This window comes from Neovison vison, chromosome 3 (genome assembly GCF_020171115.1).
Source record: "Neovison vison isolate M4711 chromosome 3, ASM_NN_V1, whole genome shotgun sequence".
Classification (NCBI taxonomy): Eukaryota; Metazoa; Chordata; class Mammalia; order Carnivora; family Mustelidae; genus Neogale; species Neogale vison.
Genome location: NC_058093.1, coordinates 62,413,530 through 62,439,788, shown reverse-complemented (window position 1 = coordinate 62,439,788; position 26,259 = coordinate 62,413,530). Strand labels below are relative to the sequence as shown.

Below are 26,259 nucleotides of genomic sequence, written 5' to 3'. Positions count from 1 at the left end.
CAGACAAGTTGAAAAATATGTTGCATTGTTTGATTTTAATGCTTTCCATCTTTATTCTTTTCTAAATGGTATTACCACCAATCACTAATCATGAAGATTTGTTCTTGAAAAAATCTCCATATTGTTGATTATACTATTTTGAGGCATTATTCCATAAGATGAAGTAGTTGCCTAATCTGAAGACAAACATATTCAACTGCAATTTACTCTTTTAAATATTTGTGGTTTTTGTGCAGATACGTGCACCTAAAAACAAGTTTTAGACATTATTTTTCAGTTCCTTAGAACCACGGGATCTGTCCTTCCCCCTAATATTCATATAGCATTGGGTATCATGGAGGTGGGTCATCTCAGGGGGTGGTCGGTTGAGAAGCTGAATGATTTTTATGAATTTCTAACAGACATCATAGACTTGATAGAAGATTTTTACTTGCAGGATAACAAACACCGTATCTGAAGGAGTTCAAGCAAGAGGCAGGAAAGGGGGTAATCAGAGTAGATGTTTGTGTGACAGATGTAAGGTGGGGAGTTTGGTTATGGCCATCGTCAAGATTGGGTGGATGAAGGCCTGATGAGGATTTGGTACTGTCTGGTAGCTGAGGAGTACAGAAATCAATCACTCTCCACCCCCTCCACCCACACACTTCTCCAACCCCACACTAGGCCCAGTTCCTGTACTTTGCTCAGAGTAGCGGTAGGCTAAAAGCCTGGGGACCTTCATAGAAATCTCAGTAACACAGGACTGGTGCTGGGTAGCTGATGCCTAGTCTGAAAGACCATAAACTTTGCAGAGCAGTCCAGTTTCTTGCATGGTGCAGAAAGGATAGTTCAGCAATGATTAGAAAGAATCTAGGCAGATGGGCTTGAGGAAATATGTATTTGGAAATATTGAGAAAGGAGATTTCAGACTCGCTTCAATAATACATCACAGAGAACAATAAAGCGGTTACTTACTACTTGAAGCAGAGAAAGATATCCAAGTCCTACATTATCAAAGTTTACTTTCACATTTTTCCACCTGGCGGTTTGATTGCTCTCTATGAGTGCTTTACATTCGCTGTAGTTGTTGACCACACTTACATCAAACATTTCTCCAGTGGTGTAGTTAATACAATGATAAAACTTGCCAGCAAAGAGATTTACTCCCATGATACTGAATATTAGCCAAAAGATCAGACAAACCAGAAGTACATTCATTATGGATGGAATGGCTCCTAAAAGAGCATTGACAACAACCTGGCACAGAAATGAGAAGGCAAAATAAGTGAAAACTCAGCAATTGTGTTGGAACACTATTAAAAGAACAGCAGCCAAATGACAGAAAAAATATCTTTCTAAAGTTAAATATTGAGCAGAAACTAGTATCTTGTAGCTCCAATAAAAGAATTTTACAATCATAGTTCAGAATGATATAAAATATATTTTATATTGTAGAATGTTTTCTCAAGAGGTATGAAGATACATAGAGCAAATTTTCATCAAAGAATGGAACTACTTATAAACACAAATAGTGACAGGGCAATAGAAACAGTGTCAACACAGAATATCACAGTTTCTAAAAATTTGTAAACCATAAAATTTACTATCCAAAATTTCAAAGTAAAAGAGAACAACACTTCAGGGTCAATTTCCAGAGCAAAAGGGAACACTAATAATAGTTATTCTGAGAAAGCAAGTATAAGCCAGTGTAGTATAGGGTCACCCTACAGCTAAAACTTCAGAGTGAAGAGATTAGAGCATGGAAATTGAATATGTGACAAGGAGAAAAGGGTTTGGAAGTCAGGAGCTCTGTGTTCCAGTTTACATCACAAATTAGCTGTGCACCTTTGAGTGAGTTGTTTCATTTTTCTGATCCTCCTTTGGGAAATCCCTTTCAGAAGAAAATTCTCATAAAGCATTGCAATTTGAGCCTAGGGTTCTCACTTAATGGCTTTGTTACTTGTAGCTTTCTCAGTTAACCAGGGCTTTCAGGAAACATTTTTCAGCACTTTTTAAAATTATCCCTCAAGGAAATATTCAGCTAAGAATGTTGTTCGGTGCAAGTGCACCTAACCTACATTAGCAATAAACTTTATCAATGAGCAGGCATGTAAAATATAATAAATACATGTATTAAAAAAATAAATACATGTATTTATCCACCTCAACTCCTTTATGGGGTAAAAAGTACATACAAACACATACATACACACATAAATACATATGAGTAACAATATCTTACAACAACCATACCAAATGCGTATTTGGCAAAAGGCACAACTCATCTACAAATTAGCACCCGGAGCCTATTCAGTAACGGATAATATTTTAAAGTATTTTGAATGAAAGTAACCTCTAAAGAATGTATTACAGTGTTGTTGTTTTTTTCTCCTGTAGAGTATACTTTTATTAGGAAAAAATTTAAAAACCTACATAATGCCATTTAGGCCTTGTATCAGACACACTGTCTTAAGCATTCAGACTATGTCTTAGGACTTAAGGGGCTGAAGTTGTCCATTTATAAAAACCAGATCCTTATCCCTGACCACAATGTTCTCAGTGAAGCAATGGGTCATATTCCATCTCCCTGGAATGTTTTAGCACTTGAAGCGACAAACTGGAAAATTATTCACATTGATTTGGCTCCGACACTGTTGGTGAGAATGCAAGTTGGTGCAGCCACTTTGGAAAACAGTGTGGAGATTCCTTAAGAAATTAAAAATTGAGCTTCCCTATGACCCTGAAATTACACTACTGGGTATTTACCCCAAAGATACAGATGTCGTGAAAAGAAGGGCCATCTGTACCCCAATGTTCATAGCAGCAATGGCCACAATAGCCAAACTGTGGAAAGAGCCAAGATGCCCTTCAACGGACGAATGGATAAAGAAGATATAGTCCATATATACAACGGAGTATTATGCCTCCTTCAGAAAGGATGAATACCCAAATTTTGTATCAACATGGACTGGACTGGATGAGATTATGCTGAGTGAAATAAGTCAAGCAGAGAGTCAATTATCATACCGTTTCACTTACTTGTGGAGTATAAGGAATAACACGGAGGACACTGGGAGATGGAGAGGAGACGTGAGTTAGGGGAAATCAGAGGGGGAGACAAACCATGAAAGACTGTGGACTCTGAGGGTTTTGGAGAAGAGAGGGGTGGGGAGATGGGTAGCCTGGTGGTGGGTACTAAGGAGGTCATGTATTGCATGGAGCACTGGGTGTGGTGCATTAACAATGAATCTTGGAACACTGAAAAAAGAATAAAGTAAAATTACAAAAAAAAAAAAAAAAAGAACCAGGACTTGGGTTTGGTACGGTTACAGTGTTGTTTTTACAAGAACCTCAACTCTCTGATAACTCAGAGGTACTTATAGACCTAACAGTTCATTTTTAAATTCACTACAATGAATGCTCTGCAAATACAAGGAGATTCTGGTAGCAAGAGTTAAAAAAAAAAACAGAACAAAACTGGAGAACAAAGAAATAATACATGTGTTTTCCAAGATAGTCAGATGTATGGAACAACTGGGAATTTAGGTCCTTATCCATGCAAATTTGGTACAGAAAATATGAAAGTTATTCTAGTACTGAAAATTTGATTGCCCTTTTAAAATTAAAAGTACTACTGCAAAAACAGTGATTTTAAAGTGGTAAAGTGAAATGAATTTAACAGCTAACAATTTCTTTCTATGCAACCCTCAGCACAACACAAACACACACATCTACACACATCATTCATTTCTGTTTAGGTTTGCAACATTCAGAGAAAGCCCCAGTAACTACTTTCAAATTATAAAAAAAAAAAAACATCATTTTCTAAAAGTTTATTTTAGAATAGCGAAATCCATAGAGACAGGATGTCATCATTTCCTCTGTGATGAGGGTGTGTGGTCTCAGGTTTTGCACTTCGGACAGGTGATAAATGGCAGTACAAATTCCTCCTTCCTTTGTACCAGCTTTCTAAATGAGTATTAGATTTCCACAGTATGACCTACTTTTTAGCTACCTCCGCCTGTGTTTGAAAGCTAAAGGGCCAGATTCAGATTTTAAAAGGCTCAAACACATCATATGAGGCAATGAAGAAACGAAGAAGAATTCTTTGGGGTTTTAAATTACAGTCAGTGGAATTTCCCTCACATTTACAAATGGAACGAACATAACTAATCTTGACTCATATCGGAAGTCCACACGACATGATAGAGATTTCCCACAGAGTGAAAAATCTACTTAGAAGCAATCTAATTGTTTCTAATTAGAAGCAATCTCTTAGGCATTCTATTCTGTGAGTGTTTCCAGCAGTGTCAAGTTTATGGATGTCTGACACATATTGATTGGTAGGCTATGTCAGTATGAATGTATAAGATATAAATCTCCATGGATTTGTCATTTCTGAGGTACAAAATGTCAGTCTGTTCTCAAATATAATTCCAGCAAATTCTAAGGCATGCGGTCTTACCCTCATTCCTTCAAACCGGGATAAGGCTCTCAGTGGCCTCAGAGCTCTTAGTGTTCTGAGGGATTTGATGGCACCAAGTTCTGAGTAACCCAAGGCATTTGCAGTCAAGCTAACCAATGAGACCTATACAGAGAAAGCAATGCAGTTTTCTCATTTACAGACAAAAATGCTTACCCGGTTCAACCTTGCTCTGCAATAAACCAGTAGTTCTCAACCTTTAGTGAGTATCAAAATCACTTGGAGGTTTTGTTGAAGACACAGATTACTGGCAGGGTTTGATTCGGCAGTTTTGGGGTGGGGCCTGAGAATCTTCAAGTTTCCAGGTAAGATTAAAGATACTGGTCTGTGAGCCATACTTTGAGAACCACTGTCATTAACTTATGAGAAAGAAGCTATACATGTTCTCTCTTCAAGATTCTTGATAAGAACAGATTTTTAAAAATTAAATGTAAAACAAGAAAAAGAATGCCATTGAAATGCAATCTTCATCTACAGATCTGTAAATTTTTATCATCTCTCATATTATTTAGCTGACCCAAAAAGAAGATGACTAAAACTTAGTGTAAGTACACAGGTGAACTAAGGAAACCACTGGCTAATCTGAACACAAACACAGTCAGAAAGATGTAGGCCTCTAAAATAGTGGCTTTGTCTTCCTGTCAACTTCGGTCTGAGGGCATCAAACCATGAATTAGGTCAAATTAAAATAATTAACGCCCCAAAAAAGAAAAATTGAGATTTTAGTATGACTAATTAGAAATTGCCAGACAATAGTTTTAGTCATTTATACAGACTGACTAATGTAGGTTGATAGAAATTCTAAAAAAATAAAAAAAAAATAAAAAAAAATAAAAATGTCAAGTAAAAAGGAAAAGAACATCTGTCATAGGTAGCACAGAAATGTCTGATTTCCTTTGAAAATACATAGAAATCTCATTAAAATTATATAATCAAAGAAAAGGTATTTTGTCCAAAAGGACACTTGAATTTCAAAAGCAAATAAATAAAAATAGATGTGTAATAGAGCTTCTAAGAATATGGTGTTAATGGACATTTGAAAAAAATACTTTTTATTAAAAATAAAGCACAAAAATTTTTATAAAACTTATTCAAATGAATTTTGCACATATAATGTGAAATAGAAAAAAACCTCTAAACTTGGCAAAAAATGAGCTACAAAAATTTATTTTAAGTTGTTTATATATTTTTCTTAAAATCTAAATTTTTTAATAAAGATTTTATTTATTTATTTGAGAGACAGTGAGAGATGGTGAGAGAGAGAGATCACAAGCAGGAGGGAAGAGTAGAGGGAGAAGCAGGCTCTCTATGGAGCAGGGAGTCCGGTGTGGGGCTCAATTCCAGGACGCTGGGATCATAACCTGAGCCAAAGGCAGATGCTTAACTGACTGAGTCACCCCAGGCTGAAGATTTTCTATATATAAAATATGAGGACCTGGACTACTTCATCTTTCCTGAACACAGGATCAATAAGAAATAAGCATAAATTAAAGGAAGAAAGATAAACGAAGGACATAAGAAAAAAAAGTTCTGAACAGAGGCAGTAATTATTTGCTAACTAAAAGAAGTGGTAAAATACCCAATTTTATGTGACTTGTGTAGCTAAACGTGAGGAGATACAATTATGCATTCTCCTCTTCCTGGAATGATCTAATTGGTCTTTGGTCTCTAAAAAATCCTCTTTCTATTTTGTCATTCACAACTGCACCAACATTTCTCTACCTAAAAGGGCAAGCTTTCATGTCACTTTCCAGAAATAATGCTTCAGTGGCTTCTTCTGGAACTAGATCAGAGGACTACATCTCTTTGGATGGCATCACAGGTTCTTTAAACTCTTCTCCAACTTACTGTGCTTACCTTGTCATCCAATTCGAAAACACTTTCCCTCACCCCGTGGCACTGTTCTCACTGTCAGGGATTATTTGTTGCTTGAACAGGCCCTGATTGGCCTGCATTGTCTTAACGCTTTGGTGTTCTTCCCTTTATCTGTATCTTGATGTCTTCAGGCCTTAAACTCCAGCTCACAAGGGCACTACTTCACAAAGCCTTGCCTCCTTCCTTTAGCAAAGTGAGTGGCACTTCTAATACAGATGTCACCCTCTCGTTATACAGGTATCTATCCTCACTAGTCCACTCCAAGTTCCCACAAGCTAGAAAAATGACTTTCGTATTTGCATCTTCCATAGCAAAACAGATGATCAATAATGCATGTGATATAAAGCAGAGTATTGGTGCATTTAACATATTGTCATAATTTTCTTAAATCTAAGAAGGTAAATATCAAGATACGCTCAGTAATATGAGCATCAGCTTCAGGGAACTGGATTTCTATGAAGAATTTATTTATATTCAGATCATATTGATTTAATGCTTTTAATGTTATAAGGATACATTACATATCAGATATTTTTATTATAAACTTTCCAATGTATCATAACCACATTGAGAAAATAAGGAAAAAGTATCAACCATAAATCCAATTATACAAATAAAAGAAGGGTTATAGTCTTGGTATATTTTTCCTTTGTATAATATCCAATCATATGTGGTTTTAAGTATTTGTTTATTGTCTTCCTTTATTGACAGGAAATTTTTCATGTAATTCTACATGTAGCCTTATATATTACATTTAATAGTACATTTGCTATGGGGGCACCTGGGTGGCTCAGTTGTTAAGTGTCTGCCTTTGGCTCAGGTCATGATTCTGGGGTGCTGGGATCGAGCCCCACATCGGTGTCCCTGATGGCAGGGAGCCTGCTGCTCCCTCTCCCACACCCCCTGCTTATGTTTCCTCTCTTGCTGTCTCTCTATCAAATAATAAATAAATAAAATTCTTTTTAAAAAAAGTAGTACATTTGCTGTAGATGGATTAGGAAAAAACACAACAAAGATACTCTTCTCTCTTAAATTCAAAGAACTCTTTTTTTTCCTATAATTTTTTTCTTCTGTTTGATGCTTAGAAAACTCAAATTGAATTAAAAGTTGATACTTGCTTCATTTAAAACTGTAAAAAATACCTTTCTCCATGAAAGGGTCCTTTTTTTCTTTTGCTGGCATGATATGTAAATTTAATATATCAAAATATTTCAAGTTAAGCGTATGTCTTTTATTTCCAAGGAATTACAATCAACAAAATATTATCTTTAAATGCACTAGTTAGGGATGCCTGGGTGGCCCAGTTGGTTAAGCGACTGCCTTTGGCACAGGTCATGATCCTGGAGTCCCAGGATTGAGTCCCGTGTTGGGCTCCCTGCTTGGTGGGGAGCCTCCTTCTCCCTCTGACACTTCCCCTTCTCATGCACTCTCTCTCTTTCTCAAATAAATAAATAAAATCTAAAAAAAAATGCACTAGTTAGCACTTGTGCTTTTTTGTAAATTCCAGTATCCTCCTCTTCCTTTGTTAGCTGAGCACATCATCCTGTCATGTCCCCCATGTGCCAGTCTTCTGTCACCACTGGCTTGCCTAGTCTTTTCTAGACAAAGGCTTCTAAGTTTCTTTTTAACCATTTTGAATGGACTACTAATTTAAAAGATATTTAAGAAGTAAATCTCCAAGGTGCCTGGGAGGCTCAGTCGGTTAAGCGTCTGCCTAGAGTTCAGGTCATGATCCCAGGGTCCTGCTATGGAGTTCTGCATAGCCTGCTTTTCCTTCTGCTTCTTTCTCTCCCTGTCTCTCATGAATAAATAAATAAAATCTTTTTTTTTAAAGGAAGTAAATCTCCAGAACTAAATGAAAATGAATTTTTAATCCTTTTGTTCAATTAAGATTTTATATTGGTGAATAAAAGGTGAGATCTTTAAAATTCTCCCTTAGAAGTCACAAAGTAACCTTGTATTCAATTTTTTTAAAGACTTTCATATTTTGGTACTCCATCTCACTTTAGTTTCAACACCAGTGCAGATTAATAAAACTTCTAAATAACTGACCCACAGCTAATCTGTTTCAACCATCATACAAATCAAGTGTGTCTCCTGCTTTTTTGACTTTCAAGTTTCTCTGTAATTAGTAAGCCATCTGTGGGACAAACACTTCTCAACAGGCTCTGGTGATGACAAAAATACTAATGTCAAAGATAACTGTGAGGCATTTAAATGCGGTTATTGTGTCAAACGTAAGAGTGAAAAAAGCAAAACTTCTACATTAATATATTATTCTATATAATTTGGAATTTAAATATTAATTTGAAATGAAATCAATAAGTACAGTAAGGCAGCATCTGACTGTTTCACCTGTAAAAGTATATGAATTTAAATTAAAAAATTGGGGGGTATCTTCTCATTGGGAAAATTAGAATCGTCATTTATATTTACATCAAGTATTTACTGAGTGCCTACTGTGTGCCAGGCACCATTGCTAGAACGATCATCACATGACAATGGAATGAAACACGGAAGTGCAGAACACTCACGTCAACAATCAGGAAATCCAGCCAGCACCACGCATTGGTGAAATACACCTGAAAACCGTATGCGACCCACTTGAGAAGCATTTCCAGGATGAATATGTAAGTGAAAACTTTGTCGGCATATTCTAACATGGTCTTAATGGTTTTTCGCTGCTCAATATATATATCTTCAAAGGCCTGTGAGTGAGAAAATTCCATGGAATTTCATTGTCATAAACTGTCTCTAATTGATGTCTTAATAGAGCAAATCTGCTTCAAGCCTCGTCTCAGGTGCCTGCGTCTGGAAGGCTTCGTGTTCCCCGTGGTGGCACTGGCTTTGGGTTCTATCTGCAGGCACACTTCAGTCAACCAATGAATTCAAATAATTTTTCAATTTGGGTATCGAAACATCCCAAAGAGCTTAAAAACCCTGAGAGATTGTCAGGTGCTTCTCTCTACAGCAGGAGGCAGAAAGTCTTGTGTGAGTAGATCTGCTTTGTTCATTACATTAGAATGTTTTCTCTCAGTAATGCAATGTAAGTAAGGCAAGGAGACAAGGACCCCTACTCCCATGGTAGCCATGATAGCTGAGGAAAGAGGAACAGAAGATTACCGCTTTCTTCCCTCTATTTCTCTTGCTCAGCGTGGGCACCTATGTGGGAACGGGAGGAAGCCCCCTCTGTTCTGCTCTGCTCTGTGACATTTTGCAGAGCTCTTGGGACACCATGGGGAATTCATTTTCAGGAGCCTCTGGGTGTTCTAGAATGAAAATATCATTTATCCAACTGAATCCCCTTATAGGAAAAACTATCACGATACCTTGGTCTGGATTAAGGACAAAAGATAATTTTCTTTTTTAGAGAAAAGGGGAAACTGGGCTTGTGATCAAGGCACAAAGGCCTAAAGTCCTTGCAGCTCAATTTATAGTTGAAGCTGGAAGCCCCTCAGAAGACAGCCATTGTGCCCGCACTTTGGTGAGATTTGACTGAGTATAATTGAGAACCAAGAGCTAAGAGAGCAAAGGCACTAGTTACTGGTGAGACTTCAGAGTTTCCTATCTATTGGCATTTAAATACAGGGCTGACCCTCTTTGCTTAAGTACATGGCAAGAGGCAGGATTCGTATTAGAGACGGACTTAGAGGCCTCAGATACAAGACTATAATCCTAATGAAATCAACTCACCAAACCCTGTAGTGACTAACTGAAAAAATAAAAGAAATGCAGCCATATATATATATTGCCAAATGGGAAAATGGGCCACATTATTTTCATACATTAATTAATATTTTGACTAAACTGACCCTTCCATTGAATGAAATCGGACATAAATTTTTAATGCTTTCACTTTGCTACTCTTACTCAGTAATTAAGTCAGTTTACTATTTGCTATTTACTGTAGCCTGGCACTAGTGAATCAGCATGAACAAGATAAGTGAATTCTCTGCAAAATGGAGCTTATGTTAAGCAGTTTGATATTTAGCTGATAATCCTGTATCATGTCTGTATAATCACTCTTAATAAGAACTGCCTCTGATGACTCAAAGTCAGAAATATCTTTCTTTAAATATTACAAGAAACCATAATCTGAGTTTGATTCAATCTGAGACCTACTCCACAAAAATAAAAAATTGCTATTTAGTGAGCCTTGCACTGTGCTAAGAATATCACACAATGTCTCTTACTTCACAAGCATCATATTAAAAAAAAAATGTAACAAGAGGTTCCCTGAGGGGGAAACTGAAAAGTTTCAGTAAAGGAAAAGGAGCAGATTCTATGTCACCTACCAGCGCCCCACTGCTGAGTAGAATCATGAAGACGATGAAGGTTTCAAACCAGTTGTGCTCCACTATCTTATAGCAAGTTTTTCTCAAGTTCCACCAGAGTTTCCCTTTGCCTTCTTCTATGCTTATCTGACAACACTTGAACTTCCGCACACAGTCTACAATAAGTCAAAGTAAAAGAAGAAAAAACAGTTACTCTTTGATTATGTACATTTGTATTGGCGGAAGACTCATCTATGTTATTACCTAATACATTGTAAATAAATAACTACTTTTTAAGATGGCTTCCACTTACACAAATGGAAATCATCTGTACAGTTTTTAAATCATTCATTCAACAAATATTTTTATGTATATATGATTATTGTAATGGATTATATTACAGATAAAAACATATAGAAAAACAGAAAGAAAAATAAAATCAACAAAAGTTGGTATTTTCATCTTATCCTTATCATTCCATCCATACATGGACATTTGAATTCTAAGTAGTTTGCTTAATGGTGTAATATATACATTTCCTTTTTATTGTAAGTAAATAGAATGTGAAAGGTTTCACTTCTCTAAATAAGATTACCAGACTTAACCAGAATCTGTAGAATTTTTCCACTATTATTGAATATGTTGTTTTAATTCTGGCTATTATCAGTAACAATAGTATAAACATCTTTGTGTAATTTATGGATTACTAGATCAAAGGCTTGTCAACAAATATTTATTGAATATCTGTTACATTCAAGGGATTGTACTGGACAAAGCAGACTAGTAGAATGTGTAAACATAGACTTTGTCTTTAAACAGTGTGCATTTTAGGGCCACTTGAGTGGCTTAGTCTGTTAAGTGTCTGCCTTCAGCTCAGATCATGATTCTAGGGTTCTGGGTTCGAGCCCTGTGTCAGCTCCCGGCTCAGGAGAGAGTCTGCTTGTCCCTCTCCTTCTGCCCCTTACCACTCACCCCCACCCATGCTCTGGCTCTCTCAAATTAATAAATAAAATCTTTTTTTTTAAAAAGTGTGCATTTTAGGTAGGGGACTTTCGCTCACAAATTCTATAGTTATAGATATCACCAAAAAAATCACAAATTAAATAAGGTATTGTGAGAGTTGATTGGTATACACTAATTTCTGACATTGAGCTTTATAGAGGAAATGAATTTCATCTTAGACTTTGAGGGATATGTAAGAACAGGTCTAGTACAGGAGCTATAAAAGAATGGAGAAACAATAACATCAATAAAACTTAATGATAGATCTAGAAGTTGCATGAAAGAACTAGGAGTTGAGACTAGAAAAAATACTTGGAGCCAATCTGAAAAAAGGAACTGAGTGAGTCAGCTGGAGAATTTAGATCTTATATACTGCCCAATAGGTAAAACACTGAAGGATTTATTTGGGAATTGTGAAGATCCACCTGATAAGAATACTGATTTAGAATGATCTCTGCCTATAAAAGGCATTGGATGCATAGAAGAAAGAAGATGAAAAAGGAGTTAAGAGTGCATGTGATTCAAACAAGGGTAACAGTGGTAACAGTGGTTAGAAATCAGAAGATACCATTGAGCTGACACACAGAATAGGGGGATGCTGGGGTGTGGGAGATGAGTCACGAGTTAAGGCTTTAACCATGAAGAGGGCCCTTGTTCAATGAATAGAAAAATGGAGATCTCATCTTGAAAAGAGCATAGTATTTTACTGCATAGATATTTATCAGATACTACTTTATAATGTCAGTCAGCCAGATCATATCCTTTGTTTCATGAAAATTTGATGATGTGCTATAAAATGTTCTTAGCTTCTCAACTAAGAAATAAATAGCATTATATTTGTTGTTTCTTTGAGGCAAGATATTTTTCATATTTTTGTTTCCCAAAAGATCAAGATTTACATGCCCTGAAAATATTCATTGTATTAAATTAAATGTAACTAAATTTAGGAGTTGTTTGTTTTTTCCCTATAGAGGATAAAAGATGAAAAAACAGCTTAGCAGAAAAAGACCAATTTTAGTGGGAATGACGAATGCCAAATTTGAGACACTGGTTTATTTCTGAGAGGAAAGGGAGAAAGTAAGATAAGGAAGGGGAACAAAATGGGCCTAATCTGTATCTGTTTTATTTATAAATAAAAAGTCTGAAGTGAAGATGACAAGAGTATTCAAATTGTTGAATTTGATTGGTGGGCATCTACGTATTATTCATTATTATTTTCTATAATGTTAAGTTATTCTATATTCTATATAGAATATATTCTAAAATATTTCATACTTAAGTGTTTTCTTAAACTTTACAAAAGACAAATGTTGATAGTACCATAATTATTATTGCATAATTACTTATTATTTCCTTATTATTGTGGTATATATGAACATATTGTGACCCTAAAAATAAGCTAATTGTCTGATAAAGAGTAAAAACTAATACCACAGAAATTATTTTTGTGATATACCACTTGAATGTTTTGGAAAGTCATATATTTTTTTATAATCAAGTAACTGCACTGGAATGTACACAGATTTTTTGAAGTAAATAGCAAAGAGTGGCTTCCCTCATAACTTATGCTGAATAAATAGTTCTTCCTCTGAAATTATTTAAAAATTGATAATTAATATTTAAGTATTTATTTTCACCAATGCATTAAAGTGATCAATAAATATATGTAACATAATCTTCTGTAACAACCTTTTTTTTTTTAAAAGATTTTATTATTTATTTGACAGAGAGAGATCACAAATAGGCAGAGAGGCAGGCAGAGAGAGAGAAGGAAGCAGGCTCCCCGCTGAGCAGAGAGCCTGACACGGGGCTCGATCCCAGGACCCTGGGACCACGACCTGAGCCGAAAGCAGAGGCCTTAACCCACTGAGCCCCCCAGGCGCCCCTTCTGTAACAACCTTAAATCCATTGACATCAATTGTGATTTCTACCATCTGTGTAATTAAATATTCCAAAATTTGCTTAAAGTTTAAATTAAAACAGCTTTAGTGCTCTTAATGTAAACTTGGATAACCCAAATGAAATACTTTAAGAATTAGTTGTAATAAAATTGTATTACTAGTAACAATTGGAGGCAGTAACTATTTTTTCTAGGATTTATTTATTCATGTTAGAGAGAGGGGCAGGAGCAGTCGGAGTTCGGAACAGAATCCCATGCAGACTCCCCGCTGAGTTACAGAGCTTGATCTCACAACCCTGAGATCGTGACCTAAGCCAAAATTAAGAGTCAGATACTTAACCGACTATGCCACTCAGACAGTAACTATTTTTAAAATAAACTTTTGTTTAAGCAATTGCTATATGGTATTGATTTGAGACCAAGACATAATAAGCACTATTAAGTAGCGGTTAACTAAAAGAATGAGTTGGGGCATGGGGGTGGCTGTCAGTTAAGTATCTGCCTATGGCTCAGGTCATGATCTCAGAGTCCTTGAATCGAGCCTCAAGTCGGGCTCTCCGCTCAGCTGGGAATCTGCTTCTCCCTCTGTGCTCTCTTTCTCTCTCTCCTTCTCAAATAAATGAAAAAAAATTTTTTTAAATGAGTTAAATGAGAAGTGATATCCAGGGTTTTAGAGAAATGTTCCTGTACCTAAAACAGGGATTTATATAAGAAATTAAAAGGATTTCATATCTTGTGATACTGTACTAAATTTTCCTGCCTCTTTGATCATTAGTGGTGCATTCCCACACAGTCCGGACTGGCCAGGTGACTTTGCTTTGGTGAAAAGGTCAGGAGAAAACCTGGCAGAAGCAGACACTTGGCTGTTAGGCTTCCTCTCTTGCTCCTGTGCCTTTACCCCAAGAATATGCCCAACCACTGTGCGGAGGATGAGATGAAAGCGGACTACAGCTGAGTCAGTCCAACAGTCCATCCAAAACCTCAGGCTTGGAAGAGGCCTTTCCAAGATCAGCAAAACCATCTAGCTGGCCTTGGACTTGTGAGCACAAATACAAGGTTTTTGGTGTTTTGTTTTGTTTTTTTTTCTGGGTTGTTGGACATATAGCATTATTGTTCAAGAGATAACTGACCCATACCTCAAATTACATAATTTTAGCTTTCTTCAGAAAATCTTCTTGGTATCATTGGCCCAATGGCATGGTGCTCCATATTATAAAACTCATAGTATATTTTGGCATTTCATTATCTATTATCTATTATGATTCAAAACTAGTAAAAAATCAATCTTGACAGATAGATACAGGTAACCATTACTCATGGACAGTTTTTAAATGTATACTTATCATTTACTCCTCATTGTAAACTGACAAAACGGTAAACAATAAATTACCTCTTTGACCTTAATTTTTTTCTCTCTTTCTTTCTTTTTATTTTTTTTTAAAGCTGAAGAGATATGTTTGATTTGGCATTCTCTCTGATTTGATATTCTAGAAGGCCACCAAAACACCAGTATAGTGAGAGGCGTTCCTTAGTTAAACAGTACACACAAAAATAGGAATGTCTGATTACATAAAACTTATCTTTCAAAAAATTATCTTTGTTTGAATACAGAAAAAAACAAAAACGAAACAAATAAACGAATAGTCACTAAACAGAGAGATATGATTAGATGGTGGGGAAAGAGACAGGTAAGAGGGGTTCGGTGAGCTCATATGTCTTGTTCCCACTTACCTTCCGTGAAACAGGCTTCAGGTTCAAGGGATTCTTCGGGTTCTACCTCAGGTTGCTCTCCCTCAGCAGGAGCTCCTATATCAACTGTGCTGCCTTCAGATGAACTAGTTGCATTTAGCTTCTGAAAATCAATTCCACAGAAAAGATTTTAAAATATTTTCTTTAATCTATAATATAAAAATTCAAAAGGCGTGCCCTCAAGTCTTCTGTATGCATTTCCTTGATCTGTAATCCAAGAGTGTCTTAAACATAATGCCAGTCCGCTTTAGTAGAGGTGGGGGGTCACAAGATTAGATGCAGTGCCGCAGCATTTTTTTTTCTTTAAAAATATGGTACTAACAACTTAAATAATTTTTGATTAAGCCCATGTATAGAGATTCTGGAATAAAATCCTAAAGAGAGCTCATGTAAGCTGCCAGAGTCATATAGTCATCTGTGATCTTGCTTTTGTAAATTAGCTTGCGAATGGTACAGTTTGCTTTATTCTAAAATTGTGACCCAACCAACGAAAGCTGCACAAGTGTATTTTCATGTCAAATGCAGAAAAGATTGATCCGATGCAAATAAACAGCAACAGTCTAAATTTATCCACTTTTCATTGACATGAAAACATAGACCACTAGTTGTTATTAAATGTATTCTATAGTTTTCTAATTCAGAAAAGAGCAGCACATTGTTAGCTTTATAGCAAGAGCTGGTATTTTGCATTCTCTTTGGCCAATGCACTCCTGTGTTTCATTGTGCATTTGGAAACTACTTGTTACTCTGGCACTCTTACCTGTCCTGTTAGTACAGGGAGAAGTGACTCTTTGGCAGTTGTTTTGGTTTCCTTTAGGCTACATCAAAACCATCAAAAGAAAAATATAACAGAGAGAAGTTGTTTTAGACCGTGACATACAACAAACTTTAGCCAGGTCAGGGTGTTAAAGGGACAGGCTAAATGAAGGGATACCAGTCTTTATTAGCCTGGTCTTAAAATGCTGCAGGAATGACACAGGGCCAGGTATGAGTGCCACATGGAATCAGAGTAGTTTGGGCCACAGCATTCTCGGACCTGTTACAATGTTATTACCGTTAGTGCATAACATTAGGAAATGGCTGAGCCGATAAGAGCTACTTTATAAAGGGGATGAGGTAAGCACATGATAAAATGCACACTGAAGTATGTTGAACTACTACAAAGTGGATATTATAGTTGGTACTAGAAACACTCTACTCATATTTGAGCTAAGGGTTATATGGATCTGCTCTGGAAAGATGGTTCCTTTCTTTGATGAAAATCATTTTCCTTATTTAAAATATTTTCTTGGCATAGTGATGCTGATGAAGTGAAACTATTTATATATGATAAAGATGAAACTGAAATGCTTTAGTCTTGTTTAATTTAACAACATAGTGATAGAAGCATAAATATTAGATATGCCTCTCTTCATGGAGCCAGTTTCAGGGCATTTTCTTTAATTTGGCTGAAACAGTTAAATCAAGGATTATATATTATAAAATGCTTGAAGTTTGTTGAATTCTTCTCCTACTCACCAGGTGTATTTACAATACTAGGTAGATAATCATGATATCTCTGTCCTTATAATTTGAATATATTTTGCTTTAAGATGAAATGTCAAAGTGGGACAGTTTATTTCACATATTTTAATTTTTTAGACTTTGAATTTTCTATCCTTTGCCTTTTGGTTAGACTCTTTGATAATATAGCTGTGTTTACATACATGTAAATGACTAAGATATGACCAAATTATCCTCTCATTCCAATCCATCTGACTCACATGACATTGTTACATATTAGGGAGCTGATGATACTGATTTTTTCACTCGCAGGATGTTGAAACATGGTAATCAGAAGAATTGAAGGTTTGTCATACCTAACCTAACTGCAAACACCCACAAAAAGAGACGGAAAATGCTCCTTTTAAGAAAAAAAGATAGCACTGTAAATACAGATTGAGGGAAAGCCTGGGGGTGAACCCAAGGGAAAAAGGAGGATCCATATTCTGAGTACTCCATATGCTCAGGCTGGCATTCGTGAAGGACTGTTTTCCAGCCAATGTTAGTACTGGGTAGGTCACAGTTACTCAATAAATATTGTTAAAAAAATGAATGAATGAATAATAGACTTCTCTATAACAAAATGAAGGTTAGCTCTTGACAGTGATTGGGAGAAATCATCAGATAACAAATTCCAGTGAATCTTGGTTTTAAATGATCGAGAGGATCCCTGTAATGTTAACTATCACACCTTTCATTTAGTGCAGCTCCTTAATACTAATATAGAAGTAATGTCTTTTTACTGAAGCCAAGTATCTGTGTATTTAAAGGTCAGGTTACTACTTTTTTATAAGAGCAACATGAAACTGTTGGTTCTCTAGAAGACATATAGCACAAGACTTAATCTTCTGAAACAAAAATACTACTTTTGCCATCTCTGTGTACCTATCACCAATGTTTGTGTTTAATAGGCATTTGTTGAATAAATGAATAAATGATCTGTGCATGGAGTCTTTTGTTCTTCCAGTAACTACTTCCGACACCGCCTATCGAATGTTTTTACATTTAAGGGTGCAGAATAATACAAATCCTTTAAGATTCTGAATTGTATAAATAATGGCCAAATAACTTTTAGAATAAGGAGTGCTGCCTGAACATCAAGCTCTCAATTATTCAGACCTAAAACGAGTCTACAAAGAAAACTGCAGTTGAACTCTGGAGTTCATAAACTTATACTGAATCATTCTGACAGTGTTTTCTTTCTTTTCACTGTTTATAGGTACATCTGCAGTCCCATTGGCCAATGCAATCTTTCTAAGGAGAGGCAGTCTCCTCCTTCTCCATCTTCCCTCTGATATGGAACAGCAACCAATCTGATATCTATTTAGAGAAGGAAATGTGGCTTTAAATATCTTGTCATAAGTTATAATGAGTCAGTAGCTGGACTCTAGATCTTCTATTTTACCAGAATTTCCTAGAAAAATTTCTCATGATTCAAGTAAAACCAATCTCTATCAGTATAAAATACTTAGTAGATGTGATGTGTGGTCAAATGTTGTAGGTTCAAGATAGTGCTCGTGATATTATGGATTCCCATGTTTTGTAACAATGAACTTAGTATTAGTTCAATTTATATTCATATTCTTATATGTATTAATGTAGAATAGAACTAAATATTCATCGGAATATTAAATGAACAAAAAGTTTGAACAATAATACTGAGAGGTAGGCAAGAAACTGATTTATAAACTCTTGATAACATCAATGCACTGACTTTCTTAAAATCGCATAAGAGGCAAATATAAAATATGTTGACTAAAAGTTAAAATGTGTCAAGAATCCATAAAAATCAAAGGAATCAAATTAAGACTATAAAACTCCAGCTTCAGATATGGTCATAATTATAATAAATCCTAACTATGGTACAAATTCACCAAATAAAACTGTCAAATATACATCATTATACGGAACTTTTAGAACTCAGGTACTTGAACAATTTTCAAATAAAGGTTGCTTGCAAATGCTGCAAACTAGGCAACATCCACTGTAAAATGCCACATGAGTAAGAGACCAAAATATAAATTGCCTAGAAATAGAACCAGTTTTATACTTTTAAGTTCTACATTTGGCAAGTTTCATATTTCCCTTTGGTAAAAGTTAGATGTTTAGGTTCCCTTTTTATTTTTTGTGCTTATATATTAGGAAATAAATGAACTACATGATATTGTTAGAGTGCTCTTGCCTAGTTAAATTTTAATAAAATATGATGTATTCTAATATCAGGATAGTAAAAAGATCAAACAGGAATAGCCAATTGCTACTTGCTATGAACAGCATTGGCAATAATTTACTTTCAGGTGGAAATATTACTTGAACATTTGTTTTAATGAAAATCTCATACTACAGGGCTCTACCTATTGGAAATCTGTGGGATTATTAAAGGAGTTAAGCCAGACAGAATTGTATTTTGCTAAATGATCTAATAAATAAATATTAAGGCACATATTTCATTTTGTATTTTTAAACATTCTATCTCTTTTACTTTTCCTATTATTCATATATTATGATTAAACATCAGCATGCCAAACTATAGTCTTTCTTTCAGAAAGTAAAAGTATTTTTTAAAACAATCGCAGCAGAAAAAATGAAAGAAAACATAACTTGCCATTTTTTCCATAGGCATATTTGTTTCTCATTAAAAATTGAAATACATTTTTAAGGAAATATAATTATTTATAAGATTGTACATAATATTATAAAGATTGAGTATAATTTAGAAAAGAGGTGTATTTTACTCTGATTCAGTAAGGGAATTGGGTTTAAAGAACGAAAACTTCAAATATAAAGTAAATCAAATAGTTCGTATCTGAAGAGTTTGACCCACAAGAATGGCAGTCCTTTGTTCCACATGGATCCTATTTCAGATTTATATTTGAGGAGCTCTGGGTTATTTTCCATGAAAAATCTTAACACTAGAACAATGAAAGTTATAATCTTGCTTGCTTTGGGATAAACTAAGGGCAAAGTGGCACATTAATATCAGAAAGGGATTGTTGGTGTTACGGTCTTGATAAGGAAGATGGCAAAACCAAATATGTGACAAAAAGTATCATTATCATTATACTACATTACCCAGAAACAACTTCTGTCTTTATAATGAATACATTACACAATTTTCAAACCATACATTGTATTTGAAGTATCCTTCTTGGTCCAGCAAAAGTAGCCCTTATATCACATTGGTCTACCCCTCAGCAGATAGATAGTGCCCCAAAGACACAAGTTTAGTTCATTTTGTTCCTACATGAAGGATATTAAGAGTCTTTTTATTCCTTAATCACTATGATACTGGAAAACTGTCCCTTGAGGACCAAACATTTCCCAGGATAAAAGCATAATGGGTTCTTATTGAATCCTTCTCAAAAAAACATTCGCTCACATCTTTTTCCCTCCTCTACCACTTGTGTTGGAATTTAGTATACACTTTTATATACAATGTTTCCTGAGGGAGGATAAGAGACATATTCAAGGAAATAAAAAACTGTAATAATGTAAGAGTTAAGAATAAATGAGGTCAATTTAAACCAGTTTGGGCTCAGTTTGTGTTTCACAATATGTACTCCAACTAAATCTCCTAAATAAACTGGTAGATAATACATCTGATAATCACTTTCTTGGTATACCTGTGTATACAAGAACTGGAATATGGGATACTCAGAAAATAAGGAAACGAACCTTCCCTTTTTCCAAGATACTGGGGGAAAAGGCTATTATCTTAAGGAGTCAAATCCCACACTTTTCTGAAGAATTAATACATTCTAGGAAAAAAAAATTCTCTCTAGTCCCTCTGTATATGTATATCTGTGTTTCATTGTGAATAATTATATATCTTAGGTCTCATTTGATGTCATTCTTCCGATATACAAGGCATCATCATTCAAAAGTCTTAGAGTGCCAGAGACTGAATATTTTGTTCCAAAGTCTAAAAGAATACTATGAAAATGACATAATCATTGCTCCTTTCCAGAGAGCCAAATATGCTTATATTAGGGTTGTTCTATAGTTTTTAATGGCAGAAGAGGAAACTGCACCTAAGAGAAAAGTATTTAATTAACATTTCCTTTTTTTTTTTCTTTACTAGTTTTATCCTGGAACTCTCCTTTGGATATACTGGTGATTCCTCAAACATAAGATATACCCAAATAATCATATATTCAGATATTCAAAGAATATATTCATATGCCTGTCTCTAGACCTTTTTTTGTCATAATTAGTCTGGGCTTACAATAAGCCATATCTATTTTTAAAATAAGCTTTTAACTTTAGAACAGTTTTTGGCTTTCAGAATTATTCTAAAAGTAGTTCAAAGATTTCTTGAATGCCCTAAACTCAGTTTCTCCTGTTTTAATTAACATTTCTTAAGAAAATAATTAAATTGCATTGAGTAATTTGGTTAACATATTTGAGTACAAAACCATGATTTCAACATTAGGAAAAGCAAAGGTCCAGCAAATGGACTGCAAACTGTGTTACCCTCATTGCCATGGTCGTGACAAGGGAGGTCCTTTCATTTAAAAACACTAAAGGAGCGCACAAGGATTCTCTGTCTATATAGGAGTCTGTAGGGCACGATATATTTACATAACGTTCTTCGGGAGAAATTTCCCAGCAGGTCTGGATGAAACGAGGCAAAACAAAACCACAAAGGACAGAGGAACAACTGAGAAAAGAAGGTGGATTCCGGACCTATTTTCAGAATGAACATACTACCTAAAAGACCAAAATCTTATTTTTTTGGTGTACAAAAGGCATTTTTTCCCCCTTTTCTTTCAGTCTTAGGAGTTTTAGGGGTAGATATCAATAGAATTTCCAAGGGAACCATATTCTAAATGTAAAATACTTTTGGTCAATTGCTGAAAAAAGCAATGCCATTTTCTCTGTAATGAAGCAGACAAAAATTATACCCATGCTGCTAGCAGCCAAAATGTAAACATTCCAATTCATTTACATTATTACCACATTAAAATACCCTTTAGGCAGTTTGCACATGAATAAGGAATTGCTTTGGTTTGCATATTGCCCTTCAGAAAAACTTAATATGACACTGAACAAAAATTACCAACAAAGTACACCCATTGGGGCTATATTAAAAAAGAAAAAGAAAAACAAAACAAAACAAAAAAACAGGGCAGAGAAAGCTTTTCTGCAAGTTTTTAAAGAGCACCTACATGTCTTCTCTAAGCCCTTAGCATGTTCAAATCTCTATAGCATTAAATGGAAATTAAATAATCCATAAAGGCATGCACTTTTATTTTTCAGTGAATATAATTTCTAGTAAAAATCTATGTAAGAAGATTAGCAACTGAATCATTGTTTTAAAAAGTTAGGGTTGCCAGACTTGCCTGACCATGCTTTATATGACTCAGCATAAGAGCAGCTGTGCATATTTTTATTTTACTGCCAATGGATGGGCAAGGAATGTAGCTGAGTAACATGCAGGCCAGTCAAAATTCATTTAGAAACTGATTATATTTATATATGTACCACTTGCTTGGGTAACCTGGGTAAAAGTGGTGGCCCGAGCCTCTGGCTGGTTAAAAAACACCAGAGCTGCACTCTTGATGGCTCCAGCTTGATTTTACCCCTGTGAGAAGTAAGAACGGTAAGCAGTGAAGGTTACCATATTGTACTAGTAAATTTCACTTTGAAAAAAATCATTTAAGCATGTCTTCAACATTAAAACTCTAAAAGAGAAATCAATCATTGAAAATCACAAACTATGAAAGGAATTACATTAAATATAGTCAAATAATGTTGAGTTAAAGCATACATGAGTGCAACATGATAAATTCTAGGAACTTACAGAAAGTATCAAAGAATCACACAACTTTGTCAAAGACATAGAGGATTTAGTTCAAACACCCAAACAACCTCCAAGTCCACCTGGTTAGTCTGTTCTATAAAAAGGAGATTTTAGGCATTCTAAAATGTTTTAAGTGCCCTATTTTCTCCTTTAATTTAAAAAAATTTAGAGAAGAATATAAATAAGTTTTATACCATTTCTTACTATTCTACATGTGATATTTTACAGCACAACCCCATCCCACCAGTTAAAAAAATGAACAGACAAAAATAACTAGAAGACAGAACACTATAAACAGATATTTCAGGTAGGAATATTTGGAATTCTTGAATAATTCTCTCAAATCTCTTTTGTTTTCTAGTATAGAGCTACTAGGTAAGATAGAGTATGATTAAAACTTGGCATTTCTCTTTCTAGACTAGTGCCCTAATCTCTTATTGGTTTATGAGTTTATATTTAGGAAGTTTGATATAAAGACATACTTGAAAATTTCTGCAAATAATAAATTTTAACAACCAGGTAACAATCTCTATGGTGGGAATGAATCGAAAGGACTCCACAGCCAAAGCAATAAAATAATTCTATTTCCAACAGGCAGCTCAGTTCTCTGCCTCCAATTCCAAAGTAACGACTTCACATATATTGTTTTGTCGTACTTAACTGAAACAGAAAACAATTTAAAAACCTAATGATAACAGAAAGAGACTTTCCTACTATAAGCCCCACCTGACTGGACATTCCTCCTGTGTCAAACATAATGGTTTGAGGTGAGGTAAATATATACGCAGTTTTGGAGAAGCCTAAGGCTTTAAAGTTTCTAAAAATTAAAAAGACTGGATGTCAAGTTAACTACACCTCAAAAGATACTCAAACTAAGTCAAAAGTTTTAACTAACTGAGAGCTTTAACATTTGATTCTTCATAATTTATTCTTAGTTTATATGAAATACTCTAAAATTAAATTAAATTAATTAAACATACAAAAATAGAAAAATTGAAAAAAAAAAAGAAAATTGACTTCCCTTTTGGTAAAGGAAATATTTACTATTTGGTATAATGTCAAGATAATGAGAAGGGGAATATATAGTAAAATTTAATGACCCAATTCTCTTTTCTAAAGGCTGGCTTCAATTTCTCGTAATATACAGTAGGAACAATTAGGACCCATCCTCTCCTTCAGCAGAGCCCAACAAACTATGCTTATCCAAAATTCTGCTTAACCATATATTAAGATATTATTAAATTTAAAAATAATGGCCTTATTAGTAAAGATTTGAGTTCAACTAGTTACAGCAATTCATTGCCTCAGGCTATAACATTTTATCATTTTCCCCTGGAATCACATCATTTATTTTGTGAAACTAGTAACTATGGCCTTGTTACTTACCTGTTAATTTTAGTACCTCTATTTAAACTTTCTCTGGGGTGCCTGAGTGGCTCAGTAGGTTAAGCAACTGCCTTTGGCTCAGGTCATGAGTGCAGGGTCCTAGGATAGGGTGCCATGTGGGCAGGCTCTCTGCTCAGCAGGGAGTCTGCTTCTCCCTCTCTCCCTGCTCATGTTCTCTCTCACTCACTCTCTTTCAAATAAATAAGTAAAACCTTAGAAAATAAATAAGCTTTCTCTGGATTTCACATTTAACATCTACTTAATCACAGAATTAGCAATACTTACCTTAAAACAAGAAAGAATGAAAAATAGCATATTCATCAGTAATTTTAGGTTATTAACATGGGAATACTGACAAACAGCTAAGGTTTCCTTCATAGAAATATATTTTAGTTCACAATTTTATTAACTAATGTCCAATTTTTGTGACTGTTACACTACTTAAATTTTATCCTTCATTGTCTCAAGCTCCCCAGTCATCTCTCTTTCTTAGAATGAAAATAGTATTGGAGGACTTTCTCTTCCTGTCAATCAACTCAAATGATAAGATGAATCTTTGTTTTTGGCTTTTATTTTTATTTGCTTATGCAAGCTTTAATCACTGGGAATTCTGTTTTCATTTTTGTAAAGTTAAACAATTAAACATTAAGGGTTTAAAATCTTTCTTCTCTTTATCCCCAGCTCTGTGCTTATTAACCTAGAGACAAACTAAAAGCATACTCTGGTACTCATACTTTTCTAGTAAATCAAAGAATACTTTAAACTGCCAAGACTGGTACTGTAGTTGATAAACTCAGAATTTTATGTTCTCTAACATACCATGACTTCTTGTGTGTGGAGACAGCATGCACTAGGCTCAGCAGAGTTAAACATTTTCAGCATGATTCATTATTACCTTCGTTTCCTTAAAAAAAAATTACTTACTTCGGAAACATGAAACTATATGTAAATATCAAGCCAAGATCTTAATCATTTTCTGTGAATAAAAATTCCTGTGCAAACTACATAAGATCACATTTTAGGAAGTATTTCATAAAAGCCAAGTGAGAATTGGAACTGCCTTCTCACCAAGTATTTATCTAGTACGTACAAAACCTACCATTGTGGGAGAATTACAAGAAAGTGAACAAACTGAAACATTTTCACAAATCTCAAATGATTTTCAAATAATTAGAGCAATTCACATTAATCTGAATATTAATATTATCAATAATTCAAGATGGCAAATATTTTAAAAAGTGAGTCAGAATATCATTTGTCTGGCTTTATTTTAATCTGTTGTCAATTTATCTATCACCAATTTTGCCATAGAAAGTGTAACAATATCCTATTTTCTTATAGAGATAAAACATAACTTTAAAGTGGACTCCTAGTTTAAAGCATACATTACGTCAAAGTATCTTATTTAAAAATTCCTACCTCTTTGCTTTCCTCCATATCTGACTCGCTGCTAAATTCTTCAGTATTTAAATTTTCAAAGTCAGATTCTCCGACAGCAATTGGTACAGTCACAGTGAGGCTGGGATTGTTTATGAATGACATGTAATCACTTTCATCCACAACATATTTTTCCACACTGCTGCCTATGCCACTGGTTGTTCCATTTCCATCTTTGAGATAATTGAGATCTTTGCCTATTTCTATAGTGGTATGGTTGGAAATACAGCTGTCTTTTTTGTTATTTAGATCTTCGAGTGGTTTAATTTCATCTAGGGCTTTCTGCTTTCTTACAAAGGCTTTCTGAATAAATTCACGTAGTTTTCTTTTAACATAATCAATTCCTTTCTGCATCCTTCCCACAGCAATCTGAAGATTGTTCATTTCGTTATCATCATCAGTGGCAGCAAGGTTGTCAGAACTGAACGAACTCAAGAGCAAGGCCAGGAAGAGGTTCAGAACCTAAGCATGATAGGAAAATAGGTGATGAAAACATGGTATTGTTTCAGTTGCTCTTAAGTATAAGTTTTCCAAAATTGCTCTTACACCACATTTTTTACTAATAGGTATTCCTTTTAGTTTGTGATAAACTATCCCGAAAAAAAGGTGAATGAAATAAATACCTGTCCAATATCAAGTGATACTATTAAGAGTATTTCCTTTTTAGTCATTACAAAATTACCAAAACCACTATGTGAAACTTCTAAATTAAGTTCAGTTCCAAAAGAGAAATCTTAGTTACCTAGTTAACTGTAACAGTGAACAAAGAAAAAAAAGTTTTATTTGGGATGCTAAGTATTTTCCCATGTAAACTGGATTTTCCAGGACA

At 34.8% G+C, this 26,259-nt stretch overlaps 1 protein-coding gene across 4 annotated transcripts in view; it reads right to left on the bottom strand.

Annotated features, from left to right (window-relative positions):
• The window catches only part of LOC122902548 (sodium channel protein type 2 subunit alpha), a 140,862-nt gene that overhangs the window by 13,421 nt on the left and 101,182 nt on the right, over positions 1-26,259 (bottom strand). For all 4 annotated transcript variants that reach the window (XM_044242244.1, XM_044242245.1, XM_044242246.1 and 1 more), the window contains 6 exons: positions 25,413-25,892; positions 15,245-15,365; positions 10,633-10,787; positions 8,872-9,045; positions 4,445-4,567; positions 955-1,236 (listed from right to left, as the gene is read on the bottom strand). In XM_044242244.1, the coding sequence (XP_044098179.1) occupies positions 955-1,236; positions 4,445-4,567; positions 8,872-9,045; positions 10,633-10,787; positions 15,245-15,365; positions 25,413-25,892 (1,335 nt within the window). The remainder of the gene's footprint in view (positions 1-954; positions 1,237-4,444; positions 4,568-8,871; positions 9,046-10,632; positions 10,788-15,244; positions 15,366-25,412; positions 25,893-26,259) is intronic.